The 12767-nt window shown below is 35.1% G+C and overlaps 1 protein-coding gene across 1 annotated transcript in view; it reads right to left on the reverse strand.

Moving 5' to 3' along the window:
- LOC127155942 (solute carrier organic anion transporter family member 5A1) overlaps positions 1–12154 on the reverse strand; it is a 62402-nt gene extending 50248 nt beyond the window's left edge. The window contains exons 1-2 of the mRNA XM_051098556.1: positions 12063–12154; positions 10362–11625 (exon numbers count right to left, since the gene is read on the reverse strand). Coding sequence (XP_050954513.1) covers positions 10362–11313 — 952 coding nt within the window. The 5' untranslated portion in view covers positions 11314–11625; positions 12063–12154. The remainder of the gene's footprint in view (positions 1–10361; positions 11626–12062) is intronic.
- Positions 12155–12767: the final 613 nt, after the last annotated feature.

Consider the following 12767-nt stretch of genomic DNA (forward strand, 5'->3'; position numbering starts at 1 on the left):
ACACATTGAATAGACAAATGACCTTTCATGCTAAATTTCAGATGTTGTTTCTAAATACCAAATATTTGGGTTTAGAATTTCAACATATGAATCCCAGTACAGGCATATTTTACGGATAAATAACTGTCTGAGTACCTCCGAGAAGGTCTTTTTCCATAGCTCCTGGGCTGGAACAGAGACATGGCAAACATTTTGCAGTTCAGAAAGCCTTATGTCCTGAGGGAAGGTCATTAGATAAGACAAAGTCACATCTAAAATCACAGACAGGCCAAAGAGTGATTAAGGGATATAAGCCATGGCAAATGCACAGAGAGGCTGCAAATCATCACCTTACCATGTATTTATAGCAAAACAACAGGTTTCTGTGAAAAAATGGACATGGCATGAGGTTTTGCACAATCTCTTTCTCCTTTCCATTGGGTTATGTATGGTTCCAACCGCATATCGTGCCATTTTAATAGCAGCAACAAGATGTCTTTTGAGAAAAGGGTCAGCAAAGACAATAGGTGTCTTTCAGAGCGATTTGTAATGGAGATATTTACATGTCCACAGTACACACAAAGCTAGGGGCGAATGTACTTCTTAAAGAGGTCATCCAAAATATTAAACTCTGGCAATTTCTTGAATGCAAAAGGAGATGGACTGTGTTGGTCGCTCTTTTCCATGTGGTTGCATTGAAGCTTTCAAGCATGTTTGAGAAACAATCAGAAATTCAAGCCATTATTCATAGGTCAAGTTAAAGGGTTAGTACATCCAAAAATGAAAATTCTGTCATTAATTATTTACTCTCGTATTTATTTTTATATATACAACAGTATATATACAATTGAAGTCAAAAGTTTGTATACACCTTGCGGAATCTGCAAAATGTTAATTATTTTACCAAAATAAGAGGGATCATACAAAATGCATGTATGACATTTCACATAAAAGACATTTACAGATAGAATTTATAAAAATGACCCCGTTCAAAAGTTTACTTACACTTGATTCTTAATACTGTGTTGATCCACAGCTGTGTTTTTTTTTTGTTTGTCTTTGTGTTTTTTGTTTCTTTAGTGATAGTTGTTCATGAGTTTCTTGCTCGTCCTGATCAGTTAAACTGCCCGCTGATCTTCAGAAAAATCCTTCAGGTCACACAAATTCTTTGGTTTTTCAGTATTTTTGTGTATTTGAACCCTTTCCGACAATGACTGTATGAGTTTGAGGGCCATCTTTTCACACTGAGGACAACTGAGGGACTCATATGCAACTGATGCTTCAGAAAGAAAAACTATGCATTAAGAGCCGGGGGTGTAAACTTTTGAACAGAATGAAGATGTGTACGTTTTTCTTATTTTGCCTAAATATCTTTTCATGTAGTACTGCCCTTCAGAATCTACAGAAGATACTTACATGTCTCCCAGAAGACAAAATAAGTTACATTTACCCTGATCTTCAAATTCAAAAAGTTTTCACCCCCTGGCTCTTAATGCATTGTGATTCCTTCTGGAGCATCAGAAGCATTTGAACCTTCTGCAATAGTTGCATATGAGTCCCTCAGTTGTCCTCAGTGTGAAAAGATGGATCTTATAATCATACAGTCATTGTTGAACAGGGTTCAAATGAAAAATCTTATTCAGGTCAGTACTAAATAAAAAATAACATGCATTTTGTATGATCCCTCTTATTTTGGTAAAATAATGAACATTTTGCAGATTCTGCAAGGTGTATGTAAACTTTTGACTTCAACTGTATATAGGCTTGTCTATCAATAACTCAAGCATCAAGAATCACACAATGAACACTTATTTAAGTGTTAAGCAACTGCTTGGCTCATCTTTAGTCAAGCTTAAGACAAATACCTAGAATGCCATAATCTTAAAATGCTTCGAGGTAAACAATCCCAATAAAAGACTACCAGCACACTACAAGTACAATCAAAGATGAAAACAACTCAAGCTGAAATTACCTCCTCGTCCCATTCTCCTGCAGTTTTAACAGCCAATTTTAATTTCAAAGGCAGAAGGCTGTAACTCTCCAAGGGTCAAAGCAATGAATACAGTGATCTGTTATAATTTAGCTCAAACCACTGTCATGCAGTGACAATCCCGGATCTGCAATTAGGGTTAATTTGGAGAATAAGATTGTTTAATTTGAGTCAAATTGACATGCATTGTTGGCAACCCCTGCGGACAGGTACTAATTTCGATTAACGCCATAACAAGCGCTGTGATCCCATTTCAAACTCAATGTGACATCTGTCAGAGCCAGTCTGCCTGCTCAGAGGCACATAGGTGTAATAGCCCAATTTGTAATGTTCGAGCCATATAAAATGGCAATGTATAATCATTATGTCATTCAAGTCATTTGAAACAAACACAAAATCATATATTATTCACACAGCCCATACATTTAAATTAGGTTACTTGGAGTTTGTGAGCAGCAACACTGCTAAAACAAGCCAACTGCTTCAGAACACGTGAAAAATGGAAATTCAATTTTCATGTGACCTTTAACAATCACCAAACGCTGCAATTCGCTCACTTGGAAACACCCAGAAATAGAATCCATTTGTGCAGAAAATCAATTAGTGTATGTACTGAAACAGAAGACTTTCTAAAAATACAATTCATTCCTGGTGACGTGATGCATACACAAGGACGATGACGTGTTTAAATGTGTAGGAGAGTATGGGAAAGTGACAGAGGGTGAAAAAAGCTCCTTTACTACTTGCGCTATCTGCTGAGTAACTCTAATGTGTAACCAAAACCTGTAGTTGAGTTTGGACGTGGCTGTCCTGTAAGTCAGTATCGTGACATGGGTGCCAATGTTTCTGTAAAGCCACACAACAGCAAAAGCAGAGCTCTGGGAACATGATCGCACATAATGGATGGAGCGTGTGGAGGAAAATATTAAATTCAGGAGCAAGAGAGGACGGATGTATTTAGCTCAACGTGTGCTGTTGGAAATGTTGAGCACACAAAGAGGAAAAACTGCAATGCGTTACAATGAAAAAGTAGGGCGGCTCTTCAACTTTAGGCACTTTATACCAGGAGGATTTTTTTTTAAGGATCTGATCACTTCCAGAATACAAGATGTTCATCCAAAAAGTTCATGTTTTTCTTCACTCTAAAAGAAATGAAGGTTTTTGGGGAAAACATTCCATTTTTCTCCATACAGTGGACTTCAGTGGGAGTCGGTGGGTTGAAGATCCAAAATGCAATTTCAATGCAGCTTCAAAGGACTCTACACGATACCAGCCAAGGAATAAAGGTCTTATCTAGTAAAACGATTGGTCATTTTCTTAAAAAATGAAATATACTTCTTAACAACAAATGCTCATCTTGCACTAGATCTGCATCTACGACTTCATGCATTATGTAATCATGTTGGAAAGGCCACGCATGACCTTGTATAACGAGGTGAATGTTCAAAGATATTTAAACGCCCTTTACCAAAAAAGTAAAATAACAATGTTGGACGATTTTAAAATTGGAGGATAAAATGAGATGGAGTTTTTCGCCCGACCCTCATTTTTCGAACCTAAGCACACAGACGAAGAACTAACCACACATGGCCTTTCCAGTGTGATTACTTAATGCGTGAAGTCCAACCCAGACTCATTGGAAATACGTGCCTCTACATACATTTCTGCAACATCGTAATTATCTACCTTACTGCACGTTTCGTGCCGTTACTTACTGGACTAAATGTTCAGAGAGTGGCACTAAAACACATGTTCAGTACGTGACCGTGGCATGTTTTTATTACACTGGTACAGGCACGTATTGTTGCGTTTTTATTACGCTGCTTGAGGTACGTATTGCGGAATTAAAATATCCAGGTAGTGTCGTTAAATGTTAATGCTCTATCACGTTGGAAATATCCCTTACACCAAACCAAACCCTAAACCTAAACGATAGTGTTAACAAATGCGAAAGTGATATAAAAACGCATTTGTTGATTCAGCTGTGCTATTTTAACTTTCTTATATGAATTTTAACTATTTTGTCAAACTGTAGTTTCATGGGGTTCGTACAGGAGCTCTTCATCACTCAAGTGCAAGGCCATATCGGGTCAGCTACCAAACTAATTTACTGAATTACAAAACTCACGCATATGAAGCTATATATGTTACAACAACATGCAAAAGTATCAGTTTTCAAATTGCACAGGATGTTAAAATTGTTTTGAAGGCATAATGTAATATTCTGTAAGTAACTGTGTGAAAATTAGGCTTTATTAATCAAAGCTGTGTGTAAATCATACTTTGTGTCAAAAGGAATAAAAGTTGCCTCTAGTGTTCATTTTAATTGGAAACTGCAGTGATACATAAATAGCAGAAATGTATATATTTGTACACTGCAGAAATTTATTTCTGTCATGACAACTCTCTGAGAGATTAGCATGGTAACGTGCCTGACAATGTAAATGTATTTGGTCTTGGCGGAATAGATCTGCTACTCTGCTGCTGTAATACATCCACAACATGATGCTATGAGCATGCAAGAAAAACTGCTGTTGCACATAACGCATGAATAAACCCCCATAGCATACATGAATCACCTCGTAGCAGATCTATACAGGTGGAGCTGGGGAAGGTGGAGGGTTTCTGAAGCATGCTGCAAAACTGCTTACAGCTAGCAATAGTCATATATATATTTGAATGTTGAGCAGTGAGCTCATTGGCTACTGATACAGGAGAGAACCAATCAGCTGTGCCATGCGATAAAGATGTCATTAGGTTAGACTGAGTTAGACCTATCGGGATTGCGCCATCTAGAGCTTCATGCCAGAACTCTGTATATAGAGGCACGTATTTCGAATGAGCCTATGTTGGTGAAGTCATAAAAAAAAACATAGCAAAGTTAGTGCGAGATGAGCATTTGTGGTTAAAAAGTATATACATTTGAGGTTTTTTTTCCTTTTTTTTTTTTTTTTTTTTTTTTTCAAGAAAACTACTGTTCATTTCACTAGATAAGACCCTTATTCCTCAACTGGGATTGTGTAGAGCCCTTTGGAGCTGCACTGAAACTGCATGCATTATCATAACATGAAAACTGGAACTGCATTTCATGACTCCCTTAAATACAGTACATGATTTATGGTGGAAATGACAGTGTGGTGGGGAAAAAAAAGTCAGGTTTTGTATGTATATAGACCACTGGGTAATGTTATTGGACGAATTAAACTAGTTAGATTTTGAGACCATTTATTTTCTAAAACCCACTGGGCCACAAGTGCTTGTAGTTGAAGAAACACCCAGTAAAGTCAAAGTCTCTCTTCTTCTCACATACGCACACACAAAAAGCAGCAGCTGTTACCCCCTTCTAAATTTACCAGAAGCAGGCTGACAGAGTAGGTGTGTTTACACAGGGCGTCCTGATATTGTGCACACCAATTTAACACAGCCTCCATCCATCTCGCAGTATTCCTCAATTACGACCGCAAATAAAACCGCTCACCCACCAGGGAGCCGTCAGTGCATTATGATCAACTATCTCTGACAAAAAGCGCAACAGCCAAAACAGAAATAATGCATCCCTTAGTTATTAGAGTGTCAGAGGCTTAAAGTTACAGAGCTGCCTAGTGAAGTATTATTACTTCATTCTACATTTGGCAACAAACCTACAATACAGATACATACTCAAACACACAGGAACAATCCAATCAAAACTGACCCCCTAGATTGCCTGCAGTCTATAAGCCACAAGCACCATGCTAAGAAAATCGTTGGCCTGGCTGTAAATCAGTCAGAGAAACACCTGGGCCCCCACTTCATTAATGAATTGTTACCTAAGAGGAAATTGCATGCTGCCAATTGGGGGTCAAAGTCCTGTCCATTGTTCAAATGAAGAACAAGATCATTAAAGGGATAGTTCAGCCATAAAATTTCAATTCTGTTATTTACGCAGCTTCATGCCATTTCAAACCTGTATAAACCTTACTTTGACTTGGAATGTAATGCAAAAGTCATATTAACTACACTATTTCAGTTAGAGTATGTTCCATTTTTTGTACTTTAAAATTTCACATTTAATGCAGTGTGATTTCTTTTACTAGCAGTTTTTGAGTGAAAATGGTCTCAACACCATTATTTATTTATGTATTTTTTACAGCCCAAGTCCTCATTCACTTCAATTATATTAAAAAGAACGGCCACAAAATTCTTCAAAAACCTTAAACTTGCAATTGCGAGAAAAAAAGTCAGAATTGTGAGATATAAATGTGCAATTCAAAGTAAAAAGAATTGCAAGATAAAAAAACACGGAATTCAGAGAAAAAAAGAAATTTGCACTTGCCAAAAAAAAGAACTGCTAGATATAAAGTATTATATAGTTTATAGCTTGCAATTCTGTTTTTTTTCCTCAGAATTGCTTGTTTATATCAACTTGCAAGGAAAAAAAAAAAAAAATACAAATGCAGAATTCTGAGAATAAAAAATTATGAGATACAAATGCAGAATCCTGAGAATAAAAAGTCAGTATTGCAACATATAAACAATTCAGAGAAAAGTCAGAATTGCAAGGAATAAACTTGTAACTGTGAGAAAAAAAGTCAGAATTACGAGATACAAATGCGAAATTCTGAGAAAAAAAAGGAAAAAAAAAAAAAAAAAAAAAGGCAAAATTATGAGATACTCAGAATTGCCAAAAAGGTAAACAATTCAAACAAACAACTGCGAAAAACTGCGAAAAAAAAACAACTGCGAGATTAAAAAAGACGTAATTCCGAGAAAAAAAAAAAAAAAATTCCGAGAAAAAAAAAATTGTGAGGTAACGCAATTTCAAGAAAAAATATTCAGAATTGCAAGACAAATGCAACTGTGAGAAAAAAGTCAGAACTGCTAGAGAAACACAATTCTGAAAAAAAAAAAGTCAGAATTGCGAGGTATAAAAGTGCAATTTGTGGGAAAAAAGTTGAAATAGCGAGATGAGGTGGGGGTCAGAAATGCGAGTTTATATTGCAGTTCTGACTTTATAACTCCCAATTACAAGTTTATATCACAAAATTCTGACTATTTCTCAGAATTACGAGTTCATATCTCACAATTCGGAGAAAAAAAAAAGTCAGAATTGTGAGTTTATATCTCGCAATTCTGACTTTTTCCTCTCTCAGTTTATATCTTATAAATTTCTGAGAAAAATTCCAAATTTCCAATTAATATCTCACAATTGTGAGTTTATATCTTAATTCTGAGAAAATAAGTCAGAACTGCAAGACATAAACTTGCAATTGCAAGAAAAAAGTCAGAATTGTGAGATATGAAAAGGCACATTTTTTTACATTTTTAAATTATCTGCATTGGGCATTTTTTTAATGTTTATGACCAAGTAAAGAGGTTAGAGATCTTATTCTCAGTCATTCTTCCCCCAACAGGGGTCAGTTTCAGTATGCAAAATTGTGTCAGAAAGTGAAAACAGTGGACAACAGACTGATTTACATCAGCTCATTAAAATGAATCTGCCTGAGGGACTCTGGGGTATGCAAATGTTTTCATAATGCAGACTGCTTGTCCGTTGCACACAACTAACTCAAAAACCACAGGCAAAGGAAGGCAGAAGAAAGGATGAAGAAAAAGCATGTTTTGCAAAGACAAACCCTGTTTGAACAACCTGTGAAGAGCACAGAGGGAAGTTTAACGGCCCTAAGCAACGCTAGCAGAATGTGTGCGCGGCTCAAACAAGACGAGGACAAAGCAAACATTCCACTTTATCTCCTCTCAACGTATGGGAGATTTCAATTTGTCTTTTCTTGCCCCAAGTGCTTTACACAAATTGTGATGGGGTTTGAAATAATTGGAACAGGGAGATGCCAGAAAGAAAGTAGGTACAATTTTGACACAATAAATGGTTCGTTTTATGACTCATATTATTTTTAGCTGCATGTTGCAGTCTGTAAATCAAGACTCAACCAGAAGTCCAATCCATGTACTTCTTCTAAATATTTAGTTATTTTTATTAATCTAAAATATCATATAGAATAAAGAGCACAAGGTAAAGTGATCAAAGCATTAAAAACAACTGCATATTATCATCTTAATCAACTTCATATAATGCTTCATATTCCAAGATAAGAAAAAAAAAACCATGAGAAAAAAGGCTTTAAGGTATAAGATACCAACATAACAAAAAAAAAAAAAAAAATTCTTAGCCATGAAGTTCCAAGGGAGAAGAAAACCCTCAGGCTGTCAGAATGTAGAGAAGCCAGTTGTTTTGTGTCTCTTGCTCTCACTCGTATCATGCTCACTGAACTGTTTCAGGTGTAAGCAGTGATCAATACATTGCTTTAAGGCTGCAGCATATGTACTTTATAATGGGGTGCTCTTTATTCCAAAGACTGCGTGTGCATGTTCACTGAAGCATTACAACCCATCACAAAGACGCGATCCTGTTTCTGGATCAGTGATGTGCTTCTTTAAAAGACGCAGTCTGGGAGTGTCTACAGCTGGGGGTTACAGTCAGTCGGGTTTTGCCCCAGACAGAGGGTCCATCACTGCCCCACTTGCTCAACAAACTGTAGATAAATTGGTCTTCATACAAAAATCAAAATCACTGGTCTGTCCCAATCAATCATACAACTAAAGCAGCTTTGTTTTGTCATAACCTGTCACTATGCACACTCCCAGCATGCTTCATATCTTCGTAGTTACCATGGTTATGACTTAGCATGTTGGTTATAGCATGATGCTGATTAAAACTAAAACAAGAAGATTATTTAACACTGATGTCACTTTTTTTTTTTCTTCCAAGTATGGAACAGTATTTTCAACAAACGTCTCTATAAATACAAGCGCAACCAAAGAGGCTTCATACAAATTCATCAGCATGCTCAAATCACAGGGTGGAAGGAATGGGATTTGGAAAAGATTAGGGAAAAAGGTATATGACAGAGGAAAGAACAATGGTCATGTGATCATGTATTATACCCCCCTACACTTGCAATGACCTCTGGTGCTCCTCCAGTTTTTTTTTTTTTTTTGGTAAACATTAATATAATATAATATAACATAATATAACACAATATAATATAAGCATTATATTTAAAAAAAATTATCCTTTTAAAAATATTATTATATTTAATCATTTATTATCATTTCTTACATTTTTTTGTTAAGGATATTTGTAAACATTTATAATATAATATAATATAATATAACAATGTAACATTACATAAAAGCATCATATTTAAAATATTATTCTATTTAATCATTTTTGTCATTTTTTAAATTTTCAGTTAATTTTTTACAATTTTGGTAAACTTAATATAATATAATATAGTATAATATAATATAATATAATATAATAAATAGATTTTTTTAAAACGTTTTTGTATATATATATATATATATCAAAATTATATAAAAATATTACAATATTTATCATTTTTGCACACTTTTTATATTTAAAAAAATCTTTCAATAAGATGTATATAAATATTTAAATATATATATTTAAATATTTAAGTAACATGCATATAAAATATAAATATATAAAATTGTGTATACTGTATTCTGTATTTATTCAAATTAATTGAAAAATAGAACCTAGTGTGTAAGTTGAATAATTATACACTAATGTGTGTAAATATATAAATATAAATATATATATATATATATATATATATATACACACACACATGTGTGTGAGAATAATTTATTTATCAATAACTAAAACTATAATTATATATTAATTAAAACATTTAAAAAAATAGTGTGTATATTTAGTTTTTATACAGTTTTGTGTATATATTTATATTACATAAAATATTGATATATGATACTTATATATTATGTTTTATATCTTTTTTTTATATTTGTTTATGCAGCTGTGTAAATTTTATAATAATATTACAATTTGTTTTGAAGAAAACATTTTAAAAAATTATGACACTATTGAAGAATTAGTTCACTCTAGAATGAAAATTTCCTGATAATTGTGGCAAAAAAAGTATGTGTGTATATATATATATATATATATAAAAAAGGGTTCAAAAGTATATATATATATATATATATATATATATATATATATATATATATATATTTTTTTATTTTTTTTTTTTTTTTTAAGAAAATGACTGATCATTTTGCTACATAAAACTCTTATTTCTCAGCTGGGATCGTGTAGAGCCCTTTGAAGCTGCATCAAAATTGCAATTCAAACCGTCAACCTGCCGATCCCCATTGAATTCCACTATCTGGAGAAAAATCCTGTAATGTTTTCCCAAAAACTCAATTTCTTTTTGACTGGTGAAAAAAAAACATGAACATCCTGGATGACACGGGGGTGAGTAAATTTTCTGAAAATTTTAATTCAGGAGTGAACTAATCCTTTAACTGTGATATCCGAAGTACAAAACTAAAAGAAACTTCTTACCAAGGTAAAGGGAAGCGTTCTCCTTCTTCACGTTATCATCCAGGTACGTCGGCCCCAGCGTGTAGATAGGAGTGGATCCCATGCCAACCAAAACCTGGGCGCAGACGAACAGGGCAACGTACACAGAGTGATCGTTGCCCTCTTGGTCCCTCGGACAGGACGACACGTCCAGAGCGTCCCTTCTGCTCCCGTTCCCATTCGAGCACAGGCCCTCGTTCCCCGTGGACGAATTGACCTCTTGAATTTGATAAGGTGGAGAGATAAAATGCGGAAGAGAGAACAGAGCTGCTCCCACAGCGATGAACACCCCTCCTACCGCCAACCAGCGTGGCCTCTGGCCTCGACCCCCGAAATAACTAATAAAGACCACCACCAGAAGACTTCCGATGTCAAAGCAGCTAACCAGCAGTCCCGATTCTGAACTTCTAAGGCTGTATCTCTTCTCTATAGTGGTGATGACACTACTAAGGTAGCCTGAAACCATCAACGACTGGATGAACGTCAGGTAACACATACAAAACAAAAAACACCTAGAGTCGGACAGAATCACCCTCATGTACTTCCTCACAGGAAAGCGGATGAATCTTGCCAACGAAAAGCCAATTTTTTTACCACCTGCTCGATTAGTTTCAGTTCTCATAGAGCTGCTGAGACCCACCATACTGGACATTGAAGGGGAGAAATCAGTCCTGGTGGGCGAATCCAGTTCACTCAAGTCTTTCTGTCGAAGATCATCGAACGCCAAGCACTGGTCCGTGTTTACTAAAGTCTGGGTCGTACTGACCAGCCGCGGTTCCAGCGACTCATTAACGGTGGCACAGTCTCCGTTAAGAACGGGTAGGCTTTTAGATTTGTAGTAAGCACCCGGATCTCCATATTGTCCCTGGAATTCACAGACTTCCAGAGATTCTGATACATCACTCCTGGTCTCATCATTATACGAAGAAGTCATTTTGGCTTTGTAGAGTCGCAAATTGAACTTAGATTATAAATTAAATGTAGTTTACAACAGTTTTTCTACACAAGATCCCTATGCATAGCTGTCCAACAGCTGTTTTTCTTATTCCTCATCATGATAAATCAGAATGTGGTCATATGCATTTGATATATTATATAAAGTCACCTGTTGTAGCTGCCAACAACTTCGCCTCATTTATAAGCACAGCAGCGAAAAGTTCAATTCATGTCTTTGAATACACATACGATGAAAAGATCTCTGGTCATGGTGCTGAAATGATTCTTTGTAGTTCATTGACTCAGATTCCTAAAGACAAAGGAAATAAAGACAAACTAGTATTAATATTTGTTTACTACCTATTCAAGAAGCAATACAATGTCATTTGTTTTGTGAAGTCGAGCTGCTGTCTGGTAGATTAGCGGTCGAGCAAGACAAAGACTAACAGTAAACCTGCGACAGACCACTGATAAAACACTGTCAGGAACAATAAAGACCATGTCAACCCTCCCGAATTATTTGTTTGTCTAATACAACTAATTCCCCACCTAACGTTTACGAAGTCACGACTTTATACATTAGTGTAATTCGGAGAAAAATAGTACAATATACTGTCAGTCCAAATACTGAACCTTTCAGTGAATTCGTTCAGAACACATCGCAACAACTCGACTCTAAGCTCTTAATAATAATAATAATAACGAAGTGAATGAAGAGTGAACTGAATAAAGAGTAGTTGTACTTACACGGGCAGATAGAGACGGAGGTAGTGAGTTGTTGTCCTCGACACGGACAGTGAGTGAATGAGATTGCGGATTTGATGAAGGGGGTGACGGAGCCCTCCAAGTGCATGCTGGGAAATGTAGGTCGATTTTCCTTTGTTTTTATACATACTTATTTTTATTTCTTGACCTCAAAAACCACAATTCATGATGTTTAGATTATAGCTCACCAAATATAGTGTTATTTGCGACAACATTCCCCAGTAGTTGTCACTGAACAAGTTGCCACTGAATATCATAGTCGTCAAAATATGTGAAATAATTGTTAAAATAACTGAATAACTAATAAAACCACAAAAATAATTGTAGAAATTTCAATTAACTTTAAAACTTTAAAACATGTGAACAACTTGTGTCCACCTGTTGCAGCTAGCAAAAATTTCACGAATAAATAAATAAATAAACAAATAAATAAATAAATAAAGTAAAAGTTTGAGGATGTATTTAAATTTGGGAACAGTGATTTCTTCTAATTTTTCTTCAACAAACAGAAAGTTCAAAAGAACATATTAGAAACCATTTTTAAATTCTAAAGTTTTTACTGTCACTTTTGATCAATTAGCAAAATATTAATTTTAATATTTAAAATAAAAGTTTGAGGATATAGTTACATTTGGAAATGGTGACGACTTCTAATTTTTCTTCCACAAAAGGAAAGTTCAAAAGAAC

Source organism: Labeo rohita, chromosome 24, assembly GCF_022985175.1.
Source record: "Labeo rohita strain BAU-BD-2019 chromosome 24, IGBB_LRoh.1.0, whole genome shotgun sequence".
In the NCBI taxonomy this organism is placed as follows: domain Eukaryota; kingdom Metazoa; phylum Chordata; class Actinopteri; order Cypriniformes; family Cyprinidae; genus Labeo; species Labeo rohita.